This window comes from Drosophila takahashii, chromosome X, assembly GCF_030179915.1.
Source record: "Drosophila takahashii strain IR98-3 E-12201 chromosome X, DtakHiC1v2, whole genome shotgun sequence".
Taxonomy (NCBI): domain Eukaryota; kingdom Metazoa; phylum Arthropoda; class Insecta; order Diptera; family Drosophilidae; genus Drosophila; species Drosophila takahashii.
The window spans coordinates 6,850,347-6,876,678 of record NC_091683.1 but is presented as its reverse complement, the minus strand read 5'-3'; the positions used below and the strand labels follow the sequence as shown (position 1 = coordinate 6,876,678).

General features: G+C 33.8%; 4 protein-coding genes across 4 annotated transcripts; 2 read left to right on the top strand and 2 right to left on the bottom strand.

The window, feature by feature from the left end:
• The first annotated feature begins 1,263 nt into the window (after window positions 1-1,263).
• Window positions 1,264-1,726, top strand: LOC108060305 (uncharacterized). Its single transcript, XM_017145948.2, has 2 exons — window positions 1,264-1,336; window positions 1,405-1,726. Exons 1-2 carry the CDS (start codon window positions 1,289-1,291, stop codon window positions 1,537-1,539), a joined length of 183 nt encoding a protein of 60 aa, XP_017001437.1. The 5' UTR covers window positions 1,264-1,288; the 3' UTR covers window positions 1,540-1,726.
• Window positions 1,727-2,413: 687 nt separating this feature from the next.
• LOC108060280 (hemocytin) lies at window positions 2,414-2,644 on the top strand. The gene has a single exon (XM_017145920.2). It carries the CDS (start codon window positions 2,420-2,422, stop codon window positions 2,642-2,644), a length of 225 nt encoding a protein of 74 aa, XP_017001409.2. The 5' UTR covers window positions 2,414-2,419.
• A 3,310-nt stretch (window positions 2,645-5,954) lies between these two features.
• On the bottom strand, window positions 5,955-21,877 carry rumpel. Its single transcript, XM_017145995.3, has 5 exons — window positions 21,432-21,877; window positions 20,132-20,291; window positions 20,010-20,075; window positions 6,566-7,656; window positions 5,955-6,308 (listed from the first exon to the last, which is right to left on the bottom strand). Exons 1-5 carry the CDS (start codon window positions 21,674-21,676, stop codon window positions 6,059-6,061), a joined length of 1,812 nt encoding a protein of 603 aa, XP_017001484.2. The 5' UTR covers window positions 21,677-21,877; the 3' UTR covers window positions 5,955-6,058.
• A 1,118-nt stretch (window positions 21,878-22,995) lies between these two features.
• LOC108060308 (uncharacterized) lies at window positions 22,996-23,398 on the bottom strand. The gene is made up of 2 exons (XM_017145952.3): window positions 23,226-23,398; window positions 22,996-23,164 (listed from the first exon to the last, which is right to left on the bottom strand). Exons 1-2 carry the CDS (start codon window positions 23,389-23,391, stop codon window positions 23,106-23,108), a joined length of 225 nt encoding a protein of 74 aa, XP_017001441.2. The 5' UTR covers window positions 23,392-23,398; the 3' UTR covers window positions 22,996-23,105.
• Between the last annotated feature and the right edge of the window lie 2,934 nt (window positions 23,399-26,332).

The following is a 26,332-nucleotide window of genomic DNA, read 5'->3' as shown; positions in this document are numbered from 1 at the left end:
CGGAGACACTCGCCAGATTTGTGCCTCTCGCATATCCTATCCCTTGTAGAAATATATGTCCTGCGTCCTTTGTGCCATTTGATCAGCGATAACAGCTGCAATTTGCGCCGAAAGTGCTTTTCGAATCATCATTGGCAAAAATGCGAATCGCAAAGAGAGAAAAATACACGTAGCCAGGCTTATCGTAAAAATCCAATAAAAGTGGGCCACCGTCTTCGGTTTGGGGACTTTTATGATTCTTCCCCTGTTTTCTCAGGCATTAGGTAGTTTATGACTGCGTTTGGTAGTGTTACAGTGAAGAAAACTACGTAAAATCAACCAAATATTAATAAATATATTATTATTTATAAGTGAATCGTATACTAAAAATTATTTTTAAAGCGTGGAATTTAGATATAGATTAGATTTAAGAAAAATATTCATAAATTTTGGTAATAAACTAATATTTTTCTTTATATTTATAAAGTGAATACAAGGGTAAAACTTTAAACTAAAACATGGAGTTAAAATATATTATTTTATATATTATACTTATATTATATACATTATTTTTGGTGGTATAAATAAAATTAATAATAATTTTTCTCTCTGCAACAAATATGTCAAAGTTCAGTCACTGGATTCGATGGGGAGATTTGGCGCAAGGTAAAAGGAACTGGTCATAAAACTTTCCCGACACGTTTATGCCTATCTGGATGACGGAATCTGAAATCTCAATGCCAATCCAAATACATATCCACATCCTGTGGCAGTTCATCAAATGCCCGACGACAAGTCACGAGTGCCGCAATCTCGAGTGGCTTTAGTGGCATTAGTTATTAGTCGGGGGTGGTTGTTATACCAGCCCTCAAAGAGACATCAATTGGAACGTGTTTGCCCTAAGATGGCAAAAATAAACACCAAAATATTGCTTAACAAAAAGAATTTCAAATAATATTTACCAATATAAAATGGATTTTTTGTAAGAAGTCTAAAAGAAATTTTAAAATATTTATAAAAATATACAAAAAATTTATAATATATATTAAATATTTATAAGCTATATTTTATTTTATACAGTATAAACTGCAACCAAAACAGAGTTCTCTAATGGCAAAGAGAGAGCTCCAGTGCACAAGATAATTGCCGACGAGTTGAAATAATATTATTACAAAATCAACACCTCAATTAGATATTTAATGTGACATACCAATTACGCTAGCAATTAGAGATTTGTTCGAAAGTCAAGCAAACAAGCGATGGCCATAAAAGCCGAGGCCAATGCCAATGCCAACCATTCCACATCAAGATGCGTTTCTATCTGCTCTTCTTTTTGGCCCTCAGCTGCTGTCTGCTGGTGAGCAAAATCGGAAAAACTTCTAATCAATTTCACATATATCTTACATAATATATTTAATTTTCGAGCAATTCTCCGTGGCTGGAGTTAACTTGGTGCGCGGTCTGCAGACTGCCGGTCATCATCGCAACTCCACGGGTTCGCCACCACCGCGTGGTGCTCCTCCGCCACCTCGCACCACCACCGCCAGCTCTTCGGGATAAAAGGATGGATTGGATATAGATCCCAACTGAAATCTTGAAACATTGACGAACCTATGAAATGAACCCTTTTTGTGAACCGTAACTCTATGTAGTCCTTCAGCTTTAAAATAAATAAAAAAAACTTTCCAGCAAAAAAAGAAACGAAATTAATCATTTTTTAATATACGGCAAAGAGGTAAAAATATCTCCAATTCAAATTTGCTACATTTTTATTTGTCAAAAATATATTACCTATTAGATTATTTAACTTTTTACCTATTCATAGGTTGTTGGTCTTTCTTATCTTCTTTTTCTTCCATTTTTAAAATATTTGATCAAAAAATTGACTTTTTTTCAACTTAGCGAACTCTTTTATAAGCAAATGAATTTGTAACTATAGAAATGAAAGGTGAAAATAGACCATTAGACCACACAAAAGAGCACAATTAAAATTTGTTATTAATTTTCCAGCTCTTAAGTTCTTTATAATTTTAATGATTTACTATCGGATCTTAAAGCTTTTGTAATACATTTTGTGAATGAATTTTTCAACTTGCAACCGGATTTACCCGGACTTCCCGCCACGAAGCGATTTAAATCGGCATTAATTCGACAAAAGTTCAGCGCCACAATACATCAAATTAAAGCTATCTGATGCTCAATGTTGGGAAATACATAGACCACACTATATATATCGAATCGACCGGATCACACGACCCATGGCCAGAGGTGAGGCTGCAATTTGCGATCGCATTTGTTGATACAGCATATCCAATTGTCCGCCGTCATTGTGGCCAATTGAATGGAGCTGCAAGAAGAGCTATAGAGAACTATAAAAGCGAATGGGGCCCCCATGGCAGTCGATCAGTTATTCGGGGGAGTTATGTGGCCGAGGATCACGATGAGGCAGTGCACGTCCATATACGCTATAATATTCGGCCTGCTGATTGCCCTGCAGTGCCTGACCCTTGGCGACACGGCGCCCATCGGCGAACATCCGGATCACGCCGGCTGCATACGGATAACGATCATCAAACGACCTTTGACCACCACAACGACGACAACCACGACCACTACGACGACCACAACAACGACCAGAGCCCCAACAACAGTGGCAACTGGTTAGGAGAAAAAACTCGAGGTTCCAAGTAACTGACAGATAAGATGTACTTAACCCATAGTTAACTGCAGGTTAGGAAGAATTTTTCTGGGGTTAGCTCCTCCAACTTGTATAATTAAATAACTACTATTGATTTTGAAGATTAAATATTCTTAACCTCGGGTTAAGTAGCGGTTAAAAAATAAGAAGTTCTAAGCATGTAGTGCTTAATAGCACCAAAATAAAGAATTGTTTTAACCCAAATGAAAAACGCAATCTTTAAAATATATAACCTCCGGTTAAATATTATATTTAAAATATTCCATGTTGCTTTTGAAATGTACCATGTACCCTGTTGTAAATCCACTGCAGACTAAAACCTTTTGAAAAGGAACCGGCATCCGAAATCAGTGCATACTTTGAGGCAGGCACTCAAATTGCAATTTCGGCCACGCCCACTCCCCAAGGTGATGTAAAATGGGCTAAAAACGGCTGTAAAAGGCCACCGCACAATGCACAAACGAAGCTGCCGAATATAATTAAATATTTTATCGCATAAAAGTGCCAAAAATGAAACGACAACAAGAAGAAAATGAGCAGCCGGCATGCGTTTTTCCATCTGGCTCCTCTGACCATTGTGTTTTGTGTGCACAGAGAGAATAAATGTATATAATATATATTTGGCTAAGAAATTAAAGAAATTGGAGGATAGAATGTATTTAACACATAGCTAACTGCAGGTTAGGAAGAAATTCTCTAGGCTAGCTCTCCAAATTGATTAAATTTTAATAACTTCTTTTGAAAAGGCAAACAATTGTGAAGATAAAATATTCTTAACCTCTTATTAATTTCTATGGCCCTAACCAGAGGTCCGATTTTTTCCCGTGTTCTTATTTATATGTGCAAGTGTTTGGTGCACAGGTAGAGGCCACCCCCTAAACCACCCTCTTTTATCCCCCTTCGGCGCTCTTCTAATTCTGTAAGCTGACATTGTTTTGGCAGGAAAAAGATTGAGGCAAAGCCGAGGAGGGTTTTCGGGGGGAGAAACACATGTTCCCCGCAAACAATAAACCCGCAGCTCAGCGCCCCCTCCTTTTCGACCACTGCATTTCTTGGGTCTCTTTTAGATGAAATCTTTTGGTCAACAACAGCAGCAACAACATCAGTGGTCCATTGTTCTCGCCTTCCATTTCGTAGTGGCTGCCTTTTTTCGACAATTTCCATATGAATTTTAATTATAATTTTTCTATGCTCATTTTCATGAAAACAATCAAAAATGACTTTTGTGCCTGGCCCCGCCACCTTTCACCCTCCTCAAAAAACGAAAGGAGGTGAGTTGTGGGGTTTTAGGGCCTGCAGGTTGGAGGAGGTTGGCCCGCTGCAAATTGTCACTGGCATTTATAAGGCCGGCAGGCATGGGGGAAATTGTGAAAATTAGGAAAAGGAACTACACACGCGAAGGCTTTTGTTTTGTTAAAATTGTAGAGGTAAAACTGAATTAGTTACTCTTACTGATAGGAACTTACTGAATATTTTTAAATAAATCTATCGTTACATTTCATGTAAAAATATTTTAAAATACAAAATAAAATATGTGTTGTTGGATTGATTTTTTTTAATCCTTTTGAATTCAATGATGCAAATTTATAAAAAAAAAATGTATTAAAATATTCCTAACTAAAAAAAATATATATAAAATTCTTTTAATATAAATTAGTATTTTTAGGTTTACTTACTAAACCAAAAAAAAAATGTTGGAAAATTTTTTAAAATTAAAATCTAAAAATGACAGTTGATGTGAGAAATTCAATCTTAAAAAATTCAATATTCAATATAACCTGCCTGATATTATAGGGAAAACAAAGGGGTAATGGAAAAAAAGGGGAAGCGAGCAAATTATATTTGAGCATAAAAAGTAACACAAAAGCAACACGGCGACATAAACAAGTTAACAGAGCGAGGAGTTGTTGGCTTTTGTAGTTGGCAGTTTGGCACGTTAGCGCTGCCAGCTTCCGTTTCCGTTTCAGTTTCTGCCGTGGCCAAAAAACAATCCACCCATATGACAACTGTCGCTGTGCCTTAACCCCTGACCCCCAGACCCCTTAGCCCCTGAGCCCCCTTAGCCCCCCTTAACCCCTGTCACTGGCCATGCATACAGCACATAGTTTTTGAATATGCCGCTAGGTGGCGCACCTGTTCCACCGCCGCTCCTGTAGAGATTTTCAAAAAAGCCGGAAAAAAGAGGGAAACTAAAAACCCACACAGTCCGGAAACTGTCATTATGCATTCTGATGACATTTTCGCCGCTGACTCTCTTTTGTGCAAAATTATTTTTGCAGTCGGCTAATTAAGAGACACAGAAATCCAAGGGAGCTACCAGTTTTTACCTGCACATACCTCTATATAACCCCAAACATATGTCGTCTTCATCATCGATAAAAGTTTTTGGGATGGAGCTACACACTGGCTAAGGAAAAACAAATTTCGCAAACATTTGTCAGCTCATTAACAATTCAATTTGCTGCATAAACGACCTAAGCATACAGATACAGTGGGGGCTGCCCTATGGTGACCCCAAACAAAATAGTTGCAGACTGAACTGACCACACATGAAAAGCAGTAAATATTCAATTAACGGCAGAGGGTAAAACTAATGTGAAAACGGAACCCTTTGGGTTGGTTAGCACAGCCTGCCCACCCACCCACTTGACCTTGGCCAGACACACAGAGTTCACAGCCCAATCACTTGTGCCTGGCACTTGAAAGCGGAACCCTCACTTCAGAAAGGGGTTCTCTATTTTCCGATCCTTTTTTTGCACTTTTTTGGGGGGCATGGTAATCAAAGAGAAAGTCTTATAAAATATTAAAATGCCTCGAATCACAATTAAAAAATATAAATAATATGAAATAAATCAGAACAGTTAGGCAAATTCTTTATCATTATTTAATCTTTAATGTATTAAAAAATTAAATAATTATATTATTATATTAAAAATAAAAGTGATAGGAAATAAATACGAAAAAGTTGCGAATTTCATTAAATTAAAATTTTAAAATACCTCCTTTTGTGGAATATATATTTTTATGCATTCAAATTAATAGGAGAGTATGGAAATCGTCGGCTTTATAAACTTTACTTTTCTTACCCTTAGTTTTTTACTTCTGTTTGGGCAGCCGGCGTTTTGATTTGCCGGCTCGGGTTATATGTGCCCATCCCCCATCCCCATTACCATTTTTGGACCATAACTGCGGGCATTTTTCTAATTACAGAGAAGGCAGCGCAGGAAACTGCTTTGAACCCATTTCGCAATTTCGCAGAGGACAACAGGAGCCCAAATAATTATGAATTGTGTTTTATTTTAAATATTTGCTAAGCTACCAAAAAGGAACATTGCCAGGATGATGATGCCGGTCAGCCTTCTCCGCCTCAAAATCCCCGTTTTACGTTTTCGTCTCCAGTTTGTTGCCGCCCTTTTGGCCAGAATCTGGGATCTCCGATCGGCGATGGCGACGCCGCTCCAGCCAGCGCCTCACAAACGGCGTCAGCAGCCGGGTGTCCACGCCATCCAAGTCCGATTCCCGCAGCAGGAGACTGGTGACCAGGGCCACCACAATGGTGACCAGGGCTCCGAATAGCGTGAAGTAGAGATACGAGATGCGGTACAGCTGGAAGGGAGCACTCGGGCTGGAACTGCACGGAAACACCAAAATGTATCAATGAAAATGATTGTAAGATGGAAAAGATACGCGAATTCTTCAGCATTACTTGCTGGCTAGACCAAAACATAGTTTTACGTCCGTTAAAAAAAAAAAGAGAAAAAGTCACGCCAATTCTTTCGAATTATTTAATGGTCCCTATGTATACGTCATTCGAATATGCTTAAGTTGTAATTTTATAATTCCTTCAACACTTAAGTAACTCCTACTTTAGATCAATAAATTGCTCACCTGATGTCGCCATCTAGCGACAGACTGGCGAACTCCCTCGGCTCCCCGGCGAACGTGTAGTTGCAGCCCATCGTGGAGTAGGGTTTCCGCTTGTAGACCAGATCCCCGGTGACCAGATCCCGCTGGGCACTCACGCACATCCAGGCCATCACCAGCAGCGAACTGAATCCTCCCAGCAGAGCTCCTTTCGAATTAACCCATGGCAGCATGACGCCGGCGGTGAAGATGCCCAGCAGAGGTCCATTGGCCACCGAGGACAAAGTGATGGTCAGCTGCAGAACGGCGCCCAGTTTCTCGACGGCAAAGACGAGGGCCACGAATATGATGCCAAATACCACGACCACACTGCGCATCACAAAGGCCGTTTGCGCCTCGCTCAGCGGACTCTTCCGCGAGGTCTTCACAAAGTCCTCCAGGACGACGGCTGATAAAGAGTTCAATCCCGTCGAAAGCGAAGACAGAGCCGCACTAAAGACGCCGGCCACAAAGATACCGGGTAAACCAGGATATGCGCCCAGTGTTTCCATCACCAAAAGCGGCAAAAGCTGATCATTCCGCTGGGCCAACTTGGTCTCCAGGGGATCGCATTGCGCATAGGTGGCGTAGATCAGCAGACCCGTATAGCCGCAGATCATCAGGAAGGCCAGGACCCCCGCTATGAAAGTCCAGATGGCAATCCTCGCATCCCGCAGCGTGGGCAGCGACAAGTAGCGCTGTATCATATTCTGGCTGATCGCATTCGACTTCAGCCAGTGGGCTACACCGCCCAAAACCAGGGAGTAGAACGTGTACCGCTCGCTCAGGTCCCCGCTGAAATTGGGCCTCTCCAGGCGCCCCGTTTCCTGCGCCCTCTGCCACACGACCGAAGGTCCTCCTATGTCCATTGTTCCCTTGACCAAAACCAGGGCCATCGCACCGAACATGATCAGCGTCTGAATGACGTCCGTCCAAACCACCGCCTTCAGACCCCCGATGCAGGTGTAGAAGATGCACACCACGCACACGATCGGGGTCACTATGTGGATGTTCACCCCGGTGGCCTGGTTAAAGGCGATGGCCGGCACATAGATCACAATCGGCAGCCAAAGGAGCTGGGGAAAAATGGGGAAATATATATTACAAAAGAAATAAATACAAAATATATAAAAAAAAATATTTACATGGTTACAAATTCCATTCTATTTGGAAATTCAATAACGAGTTCCGAAAATTATGACAATCCATATTAACATATTTCTATATTTCCAAAAATATATGTATTTTATTCTTTTTGTTTTTTTGCTGTAACTTGGCCAGAAATGGTCTCAAACCAAAAATTCAAACTGTTTTGAACAGATAACAAAATAGGAAATAAATCTATGAAACTTTCCGGGTGATATTGAAAAAATTAAACTTTCGCAAATTTTTAATTTTTTTATAAGGGGGTACCCCATGATTTTTTGCGAAAAATTAAAAATAAGTAAAATCTCAAGGTTTAAATGCCAATCGTTAGGAAATTTAATAACGAGTTCAGAAAGGTATGACAATCCATACTTTAAATCAGTATTTGCTTTGTTTTAGCGAAAAAACCGGTTTTGTTTTTTTTTGGGAAATTCGGGATTTCGGTTTTTGACAAAAATTGGAATTTTTTCTTTTGGTTTTTTTGCTGTAACTTGGCCAAAAATGGTCCTACACCAAAAATACATACTGTTTTGAACAGATAACAAAATTTGCAATAAATCCATAAAACTTTCCGTGTGATTTCAGAAAAATAAAATTTTCGCCAATTTTTAATTTTTTTATAAGGGGGTACCCCATGATTTTTTGCGAAAAATTAAAAATAAGTAAAATCTCAAGGTTTAAATGCCAATCGTTAGGAAATTTAATAACGAGTTCAGAAAGGTATGACAATCCATACTTTAAATCAGTATCTGCTTTGTTTTAGCGAAAAAACCGGTTTTGTTTTTTTTTTGGGAAATTCGGGATTTCGGTTTTTGACAAAAATTGGAATTTTTTCTTTTGGTTTTTTTGCTGTAACTTGGCCAAAAATGGTCCTACACCAAAACTACGTACTGTTTTGAACAGATAACAAAATTATCTATAAATCCAGAACACTTTTCGTGTGATTTTGGAAAAATAAAATTTTCTTCAATTTTTAATTTTTTTATAAGGGGGTACCCCATGATTTTTTGCGAAAAATTAAAAATAAGTAAAATCTCAAGGTTTAAATGCCAATCGTTAGGAAATTTAATAACGAGTTCAGAAAGGTATGACAATCCATACTTTAAATCAGTATTTGCTTTGTTTTAGCGAAAAAACCGGTTTTGTTTTTTTTTGGGAAATTCGGGATTTCGGTTTTTGACAAAAATTGGAATTTTTTCTTTTGGTTTTTTTGCTGTAACTTGGCCAAAAATGGTCCTACACCAAAAATACATACTGTTTTGAACAGATAACAAAATTTGCAATAAATCCATAAAACTTTCCGTGTGATTTCAGAAAAATAAAATTTTCGCCAATTTTTAATTTTTTTATAAGGGGGTACCCCATGATTTTTTACGAAAAATTAAAAATAAGTAAAATCTCAAGGTTTAAATGCCAATCGTTAGGAAATTTAATAACGAGTTCAGAAAGGTATGACAATCCATACTTTAAATCAGTATTTGCTTTGTTTTAGCGAAAAAACCGGTTTTGTTTTTTTTTGGGAAATTCGGGATTTCGGTTTTTGACAAAAATTGGAATTTTTTCTTTTGGTTTTTTTGCTGTAACTTGGCCAAAAATGGTCCTACACCAAAACTACGTACTGTTTTGAACAGATAACAAAATTATCTATAAATCCATAAAACTTTCCGTGTGATTTCAGAAAAATAAAATTTTCGCCAATTTTTAATTTTTTTATAAGGGGGTACCCCATGATTTTTTGCGAAAAATTAAAAATAAGTAAAATCTCAAGGTTTAAATGCCAATCGTTAGGAAATTTAATAACGAGTTCAGAAAGGTATGACAATCCATACTTTAAATCAGTATTTGCTTTGTTTTAGCGAAAAAACCGGTTTTGTTTTTTTTTGGGAAATTCGGGATTTCGGTTTTTGACAAAAATTGGAATTTTTTCTTTTGGTTTTTTTGCTGTAACTTGGCCAAAAATGGTCCTACACCAAAACTACGTACTGTTTTGAACAGATAACAAAATTATCTATAAATCCATAAAACTTTCCGTGTGATTTTGGAAAATTAAAATTTTCTTCAATTTTTAATTTTTTTATAAGGGGGTACCCCATGATTTTTTGCGAAAAATTAAAAATAAGTAAAATCTCAAGGTTTAAATGCCAATCGTTAGGAAATTTAATAACGAGTTCAGAAAGGTATGACAATCCATACTTTAAATCAGTATTTGCTTTGTTTTAGCGAAAAAACCGGTTTTGTTTTTTTTTGGGAAATTCGGGATTTCGGTTTTTGACAAAAATTGGAATTTTTTCTTTTGGTTTTTTTGCTGTAACTTGGCCAAAAATGGTCCTACACCAAAAATACATACTGTTTTGAACAGATAACAAAATTTGCAATAAATCCATAAAACTTTCCGTGTGATTTCAGAAAAATAAAATTTTCGCCAATTTTTAATTTTTTTATAAGGGGGTACCCCATGATTTTTTACGAAAAATTAAAAATAAGTAAAATCTCAAGGTTTAAATGCCAATCGTTAGGAAATTTAATAACGAGTTCAGAAAGGTATGACAATCCATACTTTAAATCAGTATTTGCTTTGTTTTAGCGAAAAAACCGGTTTTGTTTTTTTTTGGGAAATTCGGGACTTCGGTTTTTGACAAAAATTGGAATTTTTTCTTTTGGTTTTTTTGCTGTAACTTGGCCAAAAATGGTCCTACACCAAAACTACGTACTGTTTTGAACAGATAACAAAATTATCTATAAATCCAGAACACTTTTCGTGTGATTTTGGAAAAATAAAATTTTCTTCAATTTTTAATTTTTTTATAAGGGGGTACCCCATGATTTTTTGCGAAAAATTAAAAATAAGTAAAATCTCAAGGTTTAAATGCCAATCGTTAGGAAATTTAATAACGAGTTCAGAAAGGTATGACAATCCATACTTTAAATCAGTATTTGCTTTGTTTTAGCAAAAAACCGGTTTTGTTTTTTTTTGGGAAATTCGGGATTTCGGTTTTTGACAAAAATTGGAATTTTTTCTTTTGGTTTTTTTGCTGTAACTTGGCCAAAAATGGTCCTACACCAAAACTACGTACTGTTTTGAACAGATAACAAAATTATCTATAAATCCAGAACACTTTTCGTGTGATTTTGGAAAAATAAAATTTTCGCCAATTTTTAATTTTTTTATAAGGGGGTACCCCATGATTTTTTGCGAAAAATTAAAAATAAGTAAAATCTCAAGGTTTAAATGCCAATCGTTATGAAATTTAATAACGAGTTCAGAAAGGTATGACAATCCATACTTTAAATCAGTATTTGCTTTGTTTTAGCGAAAAAACGGATTTTGTTTTTTTTTTTTTGGAAAATAGGAATTTTAGTTTTTGACAAAAATTGGAATTTTTCTTTTGGTTTTTTTGCTGTAACTTGGCCAAAAATGGTCCTACACCAAAAATACATACTGTTTTGAACAGATAACAAAATTATCTAAAAATCCAGAACACTTTTCGTGTGATTTTGGAAAAATAAAATTTTCGCCAATTTTTAATTTTTTTATAAGGGGGTACCCCATGATTTTTTGCGAAAAATTAAAAATAAGTAAAATCTCAAGGTTTAAATGCCAATCGTTAGGAAATTTAATAACGAGTTCAGAAAGGTATGACAATCCATACTTTAAATCAGTATTTGCTTTGTTTTAGCGAAAAAACCGGTTTTGTTTTTTTTTGGGAAATTCGGGATTTCGGTTTTTGACAAAAATTGGAATTTTTTCTTTTGGTTTTTTTTGCTGTAACTTGGCCAAAAATGGTCCTACACCAAAACTACGTACTGTTTTGAACAGATAACAAAATTATCTATAAATCCAGAACACTTTTCGTGTGATTTTGGAAAAATAAAATTTTCGCCAATTTTTAATTTTTTTATAAGGGGGTACCCCATGATTTTTTGCGAAAAATTAAAAATAAGTAAAATCTCAAGGTTTAAATGCCAATCGTTAGGAAATTTAATAACGAGTTCAGAAAGGTATGACAATCCATACTTTTAATCAGTATTTGCTTTGTTTTAGCGAAAAAACGGATTTTGTTTTTTTTTTTTTGGAAAATAGGAATTTTAGTTTTTGACAAAAATTGGAATTTTTCTTTTGGTTTTTTTGCTGTAACTTGGCCAAAAATGGTCCTACACCAAAAATACATACTGTTTTGAACAGATAACAAAATTTGCAATAAATCCATAAAACTTTCCGTGTGATTTCAGAAAAATAAAATTTTCGCCAATTTTTAATTTTTTTATAAGGGGGTACCCCATGATTTTTTACGAAAAATTAAAAATAAGTAAAATCTCAAGGTTTAAATGCCAATCGTTAGGAAATTTAATAACGAGTTCAGAAAGGTATGACAATCCATACTTTAAATCAGTATTTGCTTTGTTTTAGCGAAAAAACCGGTTTTGTTTTTTTTTGGGAAATTCGGGATTTCGGTTTTTGACAAAAATTGGAATTTTTTCTTTTGGTTTTTTTGCTGTAACTTGGCCAAAAATGGTCCTACACCAAAAATACATACTGTTTTGAACAGATAACAAAATTTGCAATAAATCCATAAAACTTTCCGTGTGATTTCAGAAAAATAAAATTTTCGCCAATTTTTAATTTTTTTATAAGGGGGTACCCCATGATTTTTTGCGAAAAATTAAAAATAAGTAAAATCTCAAGGTTTAAATGCCAATCGTTAGGAAATTTAATAACGAGTTCAGAAAGGTATGACAATCCATACTTTAAATCAGTATTTGCTTTGTTTTAGCGAAAAAACCGGTTTTGTTTTTTTTTGGGAAATTCGGGATTTCGGTTTTTGACAAAAATTGGAATTTTTTCTTTTGGTTTTTTTGCTGTAACTTGGCCAAAAATGGTCCTACACCAAAACTACGTACTGTTTTGAACAGATAACAAAATTATCTATAAATCCAGAACACTTTTCGTGTGATTTTGGAAAAATAAAATTTTCTTCAATTTTTAATTTTTTTATAAGGGGGTACCCCATGATTTTTTGCGAAAAATTAAAAATAAGTAAAATCTCAAGGTTTAAATGCCAATCGTTAGGAAATTTAATAACGAGTTCAGAAAGGTATGACAATCCATACTTTAAATCAGTATTTGCTTTGTTTTAGCAAAAAACCGGTTTTGTTTTTTTTTGGGAAATTCGGGATTTCGGTTTTTGACAAAAATTGGAATTTTTTCTTTTGGTTTTTTTGCTGTAACTTGGCCAAAAATGGTCCTACACCAAAACTACGTACTGTTTTGAACAGATAACAAAATTATCTATAAATCCAGAACACTTTTCGTGTGATTTTGGAAAAATAAAATTTTCGCCAATTTTTAATTTTTTTATAAGGGGGTACCCCATGATTTTTTGCGAAAAATTAAAAATAAGTAAAATCTCAAGGTTTAAATGCCAATCGTTAGGAAATTTAATAACGAGTTCAGAAAGGTATGACAATCCATACTTTTAATCAGTATTTGCTTTGTTTTAGCGAAAAAACGGATTTTGTTTTTTTTTTTTTTGGAAAATAGGAATTTTAGTTTTTGACAAAAATTGGAATTTTTCTTTTGGTTTTTTTGCTGTAACTTGGCCAAAAATGGTCCTACACCAAAAATACATACTGTTTTGAACAGATAACAAAATTATCTAAAAATCCAGAACACTTTTCGTGTGATTTTGGAAAAATAAAATTTTCGCCAATTTTTAATTTTTTTATAAGGGGGTACCCCATGATTTTTTGCGAAAAATTAAAAATAAGTAAAATCTCAAGGTTTAAATGCCAATCGTTAGGAAATTTAATAACGAGTTCAGAAAGGTATGACAATCCATACTTTAAATCAGTATTTGCTTTGTTTTAGCGAAAAAACCGGTTTTGTTTTTTTTTGGGAAATTCGGGATTTCGGTTTTTGACAAAAATTGGAATTTTTTCTTTTGGTTTTTTTTGCTGTAACTTGGCCAAAAATGGTCCTACACCAAAACTACGTACTGTTTTGAACAGATAACAAAATTATCTATAAATCCAGAACACTTTTCGTGTGATTTTGGAAAAATAAAATTTTCGCCAATTTTTAATTTTTTTATAAGGGGGTACCCCATGATTTTTTGCGAAAAATTAAAAATAAGTAAAATCTCAAGGTTTAAATGCCAATCGTTAGGAAATTTAATAACGAGTTCAGAAAGGTATGACAATCCATACTTTTAATCAGTATTTGCTTTGTTTTAGCGAAAAAACGGATTTTGTTTTTTTTTTTTTGGAAAATAGGAATTTTAGTTTTTGACAAAAATTGGAATTTTTCTTTTGGTTTTTTTGCTGTAACTTGGCCAAAAATGGTCCTACACCAAAACTACATACTGTTTTGAACAGATAACAAAATTATCTATAAATCCAGAACACTTTTCGTGTGATTTTGGAAAAATAAAATTTTCTTCAATTTTTAATTTTTTTATAAGGGGGTACCCCATGATTTTTTGCGAAAAATTAAAAATAAGTAAAATCTCAAGGTTTAAATGCCAATCGTTAGGAAATTTAATAACGAGTTCAGAAAGGTATGACAATCCATACTTTAAATCAGTATTTGCTTTGTTTTAGCGAAAAAACGGATTTTGTTTTTTTTTTTTTGGAAAATAGGAATTTTAGTTTTTGACAAAAATTGGAATTTTTCTTTTGGTTTTTTTGCTGTAACTTGGCCAAAAATGGTCCTACACCAAAAATACATACTGTTTTGAACAGATAACAAAATTATCTAAAAATCCAGAACACTTTTCGTGTGATTTTGGAAAAATAAAATTTTCGCCAATTTTTAATTTTTTTATAAGGGGGTACCCCATGATTTTTTGCGAAAAATTAAAAATAAGTAAAATCTCAAGGTTTAAATGCCAATCGTTAGGAAATTTAATAACGAGTTCAGAAAGGTATGACAATCCATACTTTAAATCAGTATTTGCTTTGTTTTAGCGAAAAAACCGGTTTTGTTTTTTTTTGGGAAATTCGGGATTTCGGTTTTTGACAAAAATTGGAATTTTTTCTTTTGGTTTTTTTTGCTGTAACTTGGCCAAAAATGGTCCTACACCAAAACTACGTACTGTTTTGAACAGATAACAAAATTATCTATAAATCCAGAACACTTTTCGTGTGATTTTGGAAAAATAAAATTTTCGCCAATTTTTAATTTTTTTATAAGGGGGTACCCCATGATTTTTTGCGAAAAATTAAAAATAAGTAAAATCTCAAGGTTTAAATGCCAATCGTTAGGAAATTTAATAACGAGTTCAGAAAGGTATGACAATCCATACTTTTAATCAGTATTTGCTTTGTTTTAGCGAAAAAACGGATTTTGTTTTTTTTTTTTTGGAAAATAGGAATTTTAGTTTTTGACAAAAATTGGAATTTTTCTTTTGGTTTTTTTGCTGTAACTTGGCCAAAAATGGTCCTACACCAAAACTACATACTGTTTTGAACAGATAACAAAATTATCTATAAATCCAGAACACTTTTCGTGTGATTTTGGAAAAATAAAATTTTCTTCAATTTTTAATTTTTTTATAAGGGGGTACCCCATGATTTTTTGCGAAAAATTAAAAATAAGTAAAATCTCAAGGTTTAAATGCCAATCGTTAGGAAATTTAATAACGAGTTCAGAAAGGTATGACAATCCATACTTTAAATCAGTATTTGCTTTGTTTTAGCAAAAAACCGGTTTTGTTTTTTTTTGGGAAATTCGGGATTTCGGTTTTTGACAAAAATTGGAATTTTTTCTTTTGGTTTTTTTGCTGTAACTTGGCCAAAAATGGTCCTACACCAAAACTACGTACTGTTTTGAACAGATAACAAAATTATCTATAAATCCAGAACACTTTCCGTGTGATTTCAGAAAAATAAAATTTTCGCCAATTTTTAATTTTTTTATAAGGGGGTACCCCATGATTTTTTGCGAAAAATTAAAAATAAGTAAAATCTCAAGGTTTAAATGCCAATCGTTAGGAAATTTAATAACGAGTTCAGAAAGGTATGACAATCCATACTTTAAATCAGTATTTGCTTTGTTTTAGCGAAAAAACCGGTTTTGTTTTTTTTTGGGAAATTCGGGATTTCGGTTTTTGACAAAAATTGGAATTTTTTCTTTTGGTTTTTTTGCTGTAACTTGGCCAAAAATGGTCCTACACCAAAACTACGTACTGTTTTGAACAGATAACAAAATTATCTATAAATCCAGAACACTTTTCGTGTGATTTTGGAAAAATAAAATTTTCTTCAATTTTTAATTTTTTTATAAGGGGGTACCCCATGATTTTTTGCGAAAAATTAAAAATAAGTAAAATCTCAAGGTTTAAATGCCAATCGTTAGGAAATTTAATAACGAGTTCAGAAAGGTATGACAATCCATACTTTAAATCAGTATTTGCTTTGTTTTAGCAAAAAACCGGTTTTGTTTTTTTTTGGGAAATTCGGGATTTCGGTTTTTGACAAAAATTGGAATTTTTTCTTTTGGTTTTTTTGCTGTAACTTGGCCAAAAATGGTCCTACACCAAAACTACGTACTGTTTTGAACAGATAACAAAATTATCTATAAATCCAGAACACTTTTCGTGTGATTTTGGAAAAATAAAATTTTCGCCAATTTTTAATTTTTTTATAAGGGGGTACCCCATGATTTTTTGCGAAAAATTAAAAATAAGTAAAATCTCAAGGTTTAAATGCCAATCGTTAGGAAATTTAATAACGAGTTCAGAAAGGTATGACAATCCATACTTTAAATCAGTATTTGCTTTGTTTTAGCGAAAAAACCGGTTTTGTTTTTTTTTGGGAAATTCGGGATTTCGGTTTTTGACAAAAATTGGAATTTTTTCTTTTGGTTTTTTTTGCTGTAACTTGGCCAAAAATGGTCCTACACCAAAACTACGTACTGTTTTGAACAGATAACAAAATTATCTATAAATCCAGAACACTTTTCGTGTGATTTTGGAAAAATAAAATTTTCGCCAATTTTTAATTTTTTTATAAGGGGGTACCCCATGATTTTTTGCGAAAAATTAAAAATAAGTAAAATCTCAAGGTTTAAATGCCAATCGTTAGGAAATTTAATAACGAGTTCAGAAAGGTATGACAATCCATACTTTTAATCAGTATTTGCTTTGTTTTAGCGAAAAAACGGATTTTGTTTTTTTTTTTTTGGAAAATAGGAATTTTAGTTTTTGACAAAAATTGGAATTTTTCTTTTGGTTTTTTTGCTGTAACTTGGCCAAAAATGGTCCTACACCAAAACTACATACTGTTTTGAACAGATAACAAAATTATCTATAAATCCAGAACACTTTTCGTGTGATTTTGGAAAAATAAAATTTTCTTCAATTTTTAATTTTTTTATAAGGGGGTACCCCATGATTTTTTGCGAAAAATTAAAAATAAGTAAAATCTCAAGGTTTAAATGCCAATCGTTAGGAAATTTAATAACGAGTTCAGAAAGGTATGACAATCCATACTTTAAATCAGTATTTGCTTTGTTTTAGCGAAAAAACGGATTTTGTTTTTTTTTTTTTGGAAAATAGGAATTTTAGTTTTTGACAAAAATTGGAATTTTTCTTTTGGTTTTTTTGCTGTAACTTGGCCAAAAATGGTCCTACACCAAAAATACATACTGTTTTGAACAGATAACAAAATTATCTAAAAATCCAGAACACTTTTCGTGTGATTTTGGAAAAATAAAATTTTCGCCAATTTTTAATTTTTTTATAAGGGGGTACCCCATGATTTTTTGCGAAAAATTAAAAATAAGTAAAATCTCAAGGTTTAAATGCCAATCGTTAGGAAATTTAATAACGAGTTCAGAAAGGTATGACAATCCATACTTTAAATCAGTATTTGCTTTGTTTTAGCGAAAAAACCGGTTTTGTTTTTTTTTGGGAAATTCGGGATTTCGGTTTTTGACAAAAATTGGAATTTTTTCTTTTGGTTTTTTTTGCTGTAACTTGGCCAAAAATGGTCCTACACCAAAACTACGTACTGTTTTGAACAGATAACAAAATTATCTATAAATCCAGAACACTTTTCGTGTGATTTTGGAAAAATAAAATTTTCGCCAATTTTTAATTTTTTTATAAGGGGGTACCCCATGATTTTTTGCGAAAAATTAAAAATAAGTAAAATCTCAAGGTTTAAATGCCAATCGTTAGGAAATTTAATAACGAGTTCAGAAAGGTATGACAATCCATACTTTTAATCAGTATTTGCTTTGTTTTAGCGAAAAAACGGATTTTGTTTTTTTTTTTTTGGAAAATAGGAATTTTAGTTTTTGACAAAAATTGGAATTTTTCTTTTGGTTTTTTTGCTGTAACTTGGCCAAAAATGGTCCTACACCAAAACTACATACTGTTTTGAACAGATAACAAAATTATCTATAAATCCAGAACACTTTTCGTGTGATTTTGGAAAAATAAAATTTTCTTCAATTTTTAATTTTTTTATAAGGGGGTACCCCATGATTTTTTGCGAAAAATTAAAAATAAGTAAAATCTCAAGGTTTAAATGCCAATCGTTAGGAAATTTAATAACGAGTTCAGAAAGGTATGACAATCCATACTTTAAATCAGTATTTGCTTTGTTTTAGCAAAAAACCGGTTTTGTTTTTTTTTGGGAAATTCGGGATTTCGGTTTTTGACAAAAATTGGAATTTTTTCTTTTGGTTTTTTTGCTGTAACTTGGCCAAAAATGGTCCTACACCAAAACTACGTACTGTTTTGAACAGATAACAAAATTATCTATAAATCCAGAACACTTTCCGTGTGATTTCAGAAAAATAAAATTTTCGCCAATTTTTAATTTTTTTATAAGGGGGTACCCCATGATTTTTTGCGAAAAATTAAAAATAAGTAAAATCTCAAGGTTTAAATGCCAATCGTTAGGAAATTTAATAACGAGTTCAGAAAGGTATGACAATCCATACTTTAAATCAGTATTTGCTTTGTTTTAGCGAAAAAACCGGTTTTGTTTTTTTTTGGGAAATTCGGGATTTCGGTTTTTGACAAAAATTGGAATTTTTTCTTTTGGTTTTTTTGCTGTAACTTGGCCAAAAATGGTCCTACACCAAAACTACGTACTGTTTTGAACAGATAACAAAATTATCTATAAATCCAGAACACTTTTCGTGTGATTTTGGAAAAATAAAATTTTCTTCAATTTTTAATTTTTTTATAAGGGGGTACCCCATGATTTTTTGCGAAAAATTAAAAATAAGTAAAATCTCAAGGTTTAAATGCCAATCGTTAGGAAATTTAATAACGAGTTCAGAAAGGTATGACAATCCATACTTTAAATCAGTATTTGCTTTGTTTTAGCAAAAAACCGGTTTTGTTTTTTTTTGGGAAATTCGGGATTTCGGTTTTTGACAAAAATTGGAATTTTTTCTTTTGGTTTTTTTGCTGTAACTTGGCCAAAAATGGTCCTACACCAAAACTACGTACTGTTTTGAACAGATAACAAAATTATCTATAAATCCAGAACACTTTTCGTGTGATTTTGGAAAAATAAAATTTTCGCCAATTTTTAATTTTTTTATAAGGGGGTACCCCATGATTTTTTGCGAAAAATTAAAAATAAGTAAAATCTCAAGGTTTAAATGCCAATCGTTAGGAAATTTAATAACGAGTTCAGAAAGGTATGACAATCCATACTTCTAATCAGTATTTGCTTTGTTTTAGCGAAAAAACGGATTTTGTTTTTTTTTTTTGGAAAATAGGAATTTTAGTTTTTGACAAAAATTGGAATTTTTCTTTTGGTTTTTTTGCTGTAACTTGGCCAAAAATGGTCCTACACCAAAAATACATACTGTTTTGAACAGATAACAAAATTATCTATAAATCCAGAACACTTTTCGTGTGATTTTGAAAAAATAAAATTTTCGCCAATTTTTAATTTTTTTATAAGGGGGTACCCCATGATTTTTTGCGAAAAATTAAAAATAAGTAAAATCTCAAGGTTTAAATGCCAATCGTTAGGAAATTTAATAACGAGTTCAGAAAGGTATGACAATCCATACTTTTAATCAGTATTTGCTTTGTTTTAGCGAAAAAACCGGTTTTGTTTTTTTTTTGGGAAATTCGGGATTTCAGTTTTTGACAAAAATTGGAATTTTTCTTTTGGTTTTTTTGCTGTAACTTGGCCAAAAATGGTCCTATACCAAAAATACATACTGTTTTGAACAGATAACAAAATAAAAAATAAATCCATGACACTAGTTAAGGTCACCAGTTATCCTATATTCAATCCCAAATGAACTCACCGAAGCCACAATGAACATGACGGATCCAAAGAGCCGCAGACTTCTGTTATACCGCTGTTCCAGGTACTGAAAATAACTTTTAAAATATATGCGGCACAGGGAAATCATCATAATAAGCCCACCTTATAGGTGGAAATCAAATTGAGTTCGTGGAAGACCGGCAGGAAGAAGTAGTACATGCAGAAGCCCATCAGGACCAGCGATCCCATGATGTACATGTACTGGGCCCCATAGAGGTAGACTTCCGTGGGAGTGCCCAAAAGCGTGATGCCAGATATGAAGCTAGAAATAAAGATTATTATCTATAATTAGATAATAAATTAGAAATTTCTTCCTGTGTAGAAACGCCTTGACCTTCACACCTTACATCCATCATTTAAGGGAGATCAAAGTGCGTTTTATGCAATTCAATTAGCACCAATGTCGTCGTCGCAATTCGCTGGTGTCCAAGTCAGGTTTCGCGAAATATTCTTTGGATTCGGGATTGTGGGATTGGGGATCGGGGATTGGGGATTCAATAGATGTGGACTCGCAGTCGTAGTCGCAATTGAGCGACGCCAATTTGAATGCCCTGCTTATATGCGGGTAGCTCGAATGTGGAAGCCCGCGAACGTGGAAGCCAATTATTAATTATGAAACATTTTGATTTGGTGCGTTGATAGGAGAGATGCCAGTAGACCAGTAGTATGCTAAAAATAAGCGACCGACTATAACGAGTCGAAACTGGAGCAAACTGCGACCTACGCTATATGTCGGCACTTTTTTAGTGGCTAGTTGGATCCAGAGACGAGCTCTCGACTCGGAGAACTTTGATTAATTTCCTCTTATCTCCGGCTCATAAAGTACTTATACTTAACCGTGAGAAGAAAGGGGTTTCCCATCTGGAGAATATAATGTATACCAAGCAAGTGGCTAAATTCGAAAGAAATTGTTTCTAATTCAATTGGTTTAAAAGTAATAATAGCTTCCTTTAACTTTCGCGGTTATTTTTGGGGTTGAGTATATCTCTTATAAGTTTAATGATGATGATACGAAAATTTGTATGTTATCCAGCGTTTACATGCATATTTTTTCCAATAAAAAAAGGGTTTTTATTTACAAAAAGTTCAGTAATATTTTGTAAATTAACATAAAATTTAGTCAATTTAAAACAAAGGGTTTTCAAGATCTTGTAGAAATAGTGATATAAAAATATAATAAATAAAAAAGTGATATATTTTTTTAAATACAAAAAGTTAACTAACCTTTTGTAAATAAATATAAAATGGGAGTTTATAGAATTAAAATTTATTTTTTATTGATTTTTTTTTTGTATTTCTGCCTAAAAGTGTGCTTTGTGGTTTGTATAGACCTTCATATTTTCTTTCCTATTTGTATGAAGTATTTTTAATGACCAGAGACTTAAGTAGCTCTATCACTCACCTGGATATCAGCGACATGGTGATGGGGAAGATCTTCATCTGCCTGCCGCCCACCAAATAGGAGGCAGCACTGCTCGCCGCCTCCTCGGAACCGGAACCGTGGGCCTTCTGCTTCCGGGACTCCCTTCTCAGCTGGAGGCAGAAATATATACCAATTACGGCGCATATGGCCAGCATCAGGCAGAAGACAAGGTAGTCCAGCCAGCCGAAGCTCTGCAGACTGGCCCTCAGCTCCTCCACGTGCATTTTCCCGGCACTTTTCACCCGTCACTCACTCAAAAAAATAAGAAAGAATGAAGGAAAAATGAGGAAAGCACACCGATCGCACCGCTCGGAGGCACGCATCAGAGGTGACTGGTTTCCAGATTTCAGATTTCAGTTCCCCAGATGGAAGTGCAATTGTGCTGTTCTGTTGCCACACAAAAGCACCACCGACTATTATTGTTTTATATTTTTATTAATGATATTATGACACACACTCAAGCGAGAGATCGTCGTCACTTTTCGCGTGGCAGCTGCGATGGCGACTAGAAACCGAAAACTTTTGCCTGAATTTGGATTTGGAGCAACAGCTGACTGCCGGCGGACCAGCTGATTTTTAGAGAAGAAAATAAACCACCTTAAAAAGCAAAAAACAGTCACCCACTCGGCTAATTGAGTTAGTGGCTGTAGAGCAAATTGAGTCGCCAGCGGGCCACTTGAGCCAACGCGTTGTCTTTGCCTTGGAGAATTCAGAGATCGAGGGATTCCGGGATTCTGAGAGCAAATTGGTTACACAAAAACAAAAGAAGTATCATGTTTTTACGCATAAACATTTTTATATTCTAAGCATTTTGTGAAGATATTTTTTTATATTTTTATGGACTCTCTACTAAAGTTAATTTTTACTATTTAAAATTTGAATCGATTAAAATTTAATGAAAATTTTTGTTTTAAATACCTTGTAGTTTTTTCAATATTTTACTGTTTGTTTAAAATGTTCTTTAGAACCTTGAAGGATTATCTTAGATATTATTTAATTTTTATTACTGTTTGTTAAAAATATTCTTTAGAACCTTGAAGGATAATATTAGATATTATTTAATTTTTATTTCGACTAATTAAATATGTCTTTTAAGAATTTAAGAATGACATAGAGCTTTTTAAAAAATACTGTATAATTTCTCAAATTTTCCTGTTTGCTTTAAATATTCGTTAGAATTTTAAAAGGTTTCCTAGATTTTTGTTGCTTTAGCTTGCCTACAAATTTCACTAACACTTACTTTAAATATTTCTTCAAGTGCAGAAGGAATGGGGTGCGACTGTGTAAATTAAGTTGATTAGATTTAGCCGGCAATTTGTGACCTCCCTCCTGCGTCGCACTCCAATTTTCCATCCAAAAGCGATCGGCACTTGGATTGCGGTCTCGGATTTGCTTATGTAAGCTGCGGGTGTCAAGCGAAGGAAAGATAAAATAAAATAAGATTTCTTTGTTTATTTTGTACTTAAAAATTATGAAGGAACGAAATTGAATTTATGGGAATTTCTATGAATTCCAAGGGATTTCTAAGAATTTAAAGATTAAATTTGTGCTTAAAATTTTATTTTCAAAAAAACAAGACAAAATAAAAAATAATAAACTGCAGAGCTGCTAAACACGATTTAGTAGACCGAGCGAATTGGATGCGTCCAAAACCTAGGCCTGCAGATCTTCAGGCCAAACATTATTTCCATTTCTAACGCCAGGATTAAGACCTGTAAGTCAAAAGAAACATAAAGGATACACAAATCATAGTGATATTTTTTTTATATTTACCCGGCGTAGCTCCACTCATGGCCAGGATCGAACTGGTTAGCTCCTTGATGGTACGCTCCATTTCCCCAAACTTGGCCAAATCATCGGCCGAGGGAGCAGCCCAGCATTTTTGGCCCATCAAAAGGACCAGGGTCAGGGCCAGAAGGAAAACAAGTGTGTATTTCATTGGTTTGATGGTAAATAAACTGTGCTGCGAATTCCAGTGAGCTTTCCCTATTTATAGATCCGTTCTTATCAAGATATTTTCATGGTCCATTACTGGATTTAAGTTCACTTTGCTTCAATGCCTGTCAAATGACCCATAACTTAAAAGCCCAAACCGATTTTATCGTGGCCTAATATGTTGAATATTATTTGGGTCTGCCTCTAAAAAGAGATATATTTTAAAAAAGGCTTACAAAAATAATAATCAACAAAAAAGTAGCTAAACTATAATTCCAAAAAATGTTTAAATCAGTAAAAAAAACAAAATGTTAAGAGCATTTCAATATATTTTTTTTTAATATTTCATGGACCCTAGAACTACAATTAAAATAAAATAATATATGCTGAATATTTAGGAATTAAACTAGAAACTTTTAGAAACATTTTTTAATTTATGTACTGCCTTGAAATGAAGTATGATTTTATATATTTACATTTTTTTAATAATTTTCAAAAGCTGAAAAATCTAAAGAAAATGCAGATGCCGGTAGCTTCAGTTTTCAGTTTTCTGTTTTCAGCTTCAGCTGTTGCAAAAAGCGTCTGCACTTTTGCGGCAATCGAAGCATAAAATGAGCAGCAAGTGCCACTACACACACAGCTGGAGACACACTCACACAAATGCATCGGCACACACACACAAGCGAATCAGAATCAAAAATTGTATGCGTTTTGCACCTTGAAAATGCGTTGCAGTTGGTACCCACTGAATTTTTATTCACGCCACTCACCAAATGAATACGGAAAACATTCAGAATGCGCTACATTTTCCTAGTTGGTTAGATCGACATTTAAAACATTTGAAAAGGCAATACAAATATGTTAAAAGCCATATCTTATTATTCTTAAATATCATTTTACAAACTATTGCCTAAAATTTGGAAATTTGACAAAAACATTTTATCATAATCAACTTATTTTATATTTTTCTAAATATTTCTAAATGCAAATGTGGAATTTTAATTGTAAAAAAGGCAAATGATTTCTGAAATACTTTGTTAATCGTATACCAACTTTTGGTACAGCTCCCTTTCAGATCTTCATAACTCTATGATTTCTATGCGGTGCATATATCTTCTTTTTTTGTGATTTCCCTGGCTGATTTTTCCCTCGCATTTCTTGTTTATTTTATATGTTTTTTTTTTTGCGCTGCAGCGTCAACGGCAAATTAATTAATTCCAGTGGAGCGATTTTTCAAGAAAAAGCCCTTTTCCCACACACACATCCATACGTCTACGTATATGTTTATATATCCGCGACCGTCCCCCACTTTTGGTGGGCCACTCAAAACCGTTTCGCAGGTGTTGTAATATTATTTGGAATTATGTTGGAATTTCTTGTTTTCTTTGCCCCCCATGTGTGGCTGTTTTTCCTTTTTTTTGCGTCCCTGCTGCTCGGGAAATGCCATGAAAATTATTTGCTTTTTAATTTTGTTTCAAGTTGCATATGTCTCTCTGTACGCGTATGTGTTCGTTGTTTATAGCTAACTTTACAGTTGAGAAAGCATTTGTTAAGTGGTTTTAATTAGTTGCCCCGACTTTTCCCACACCCTAGTTTTCCTAAGCCTCCTTTGGCCGTGTTTGTGATTACATATCCTGCTGCCGAATTCCCACTGAAGTGTGCAAAAATACTATTTGCTAAAAATAGAAAAGAAGAGAAAATAATCTTAAACTGTATAAAAAATACTTATATTTTTAAACCAAAAACTGAAGTCTTTTGTTATGGTTTTTCATTCGTAATTTGGCCTAATCAAGACCCACAGTTGAAGGAATGACTGTTCTAAGCAGCTAACAAACCAAACTAACAATCCCCATCACTTTTGAGAAAATAATAATTTTCAAAAATTTTCGCATTTTTGAAATTATCATGATTTTTTGCAAAAAATTGCCAAAAATTTAAAGTTTTAGATTTGAATGCCAAACGATTGTGAATTTAATTACGAGCTCAACAAGGTATGACACTCCGTTTTTTACCTTTTTTTACGCCATTTCGTAAAATAATACTGATTTTTCATCAGTATTAGAAATTACAAAATTATTTACGGAGCGGTCGAAACTATTTAAAAAAAAAACACTTAAGTATCGAACCCTGTTATATAAAGCTTCCTTATAAGTAGCACAGAAAGAACCCAGTCAATTTTCGTAGTTACCAACTAAGGCTGCAGCAATTAGATGTGGAAAGTGGAAACACACCCTGCCGCAGTGACACTCTACATATGCAAATGTCCCCGAAACGCCCCCTCTCCATATCACTCCACCCCCCCTTTTTCAGCGAGCCACTGTCATTCACACTTCGGTCGTCATCAGTGGGAAAGGCATGTAATGGGATTGGGTGCTGCCATTTACAATATTTATCAAGTGCGCGAAACGAAACACACCCAAAAACTGGGATAGCGATTAGCCGGTGGCACTGAAAATGGAAAGTGGAGTGTAGAACTGGGAGAACTGGGGAACTGGGAGCAGGACTCATATATTAAGGGCTTTGGCATCGTCATCGGGCCTATGCGTGGCCCCTAATTACATCGCATTGTCATAACAAAATTGAGCGCATTTGACACGCAATTGCCCCACAGTTGGCAGTGCACTGAGAGAAAAATGTAGGTTAGGTTTTTTTAAAATGATAAAATAGGATGATATATGATGTTTTATATTTTCTAGTATGTAAACTTGAGATATTTATGTTTATTTAACAATAATAAAATTATATATTAAATAATAAAAATAAAAAATAGAATAATAAAATTATATTTAAAATAATTATTAAAACAATAATTCTAGATTTGTTAAAAATGTTTTGTATTTCATAAAAAATAGTCTTTTTATGTTTTAAAAACATCGTTATATTTTTTCTCAGTTTTTTCCACGATGACATGTGAGAAATGCCACCGAGGTCGTCAGGAGTCAGGA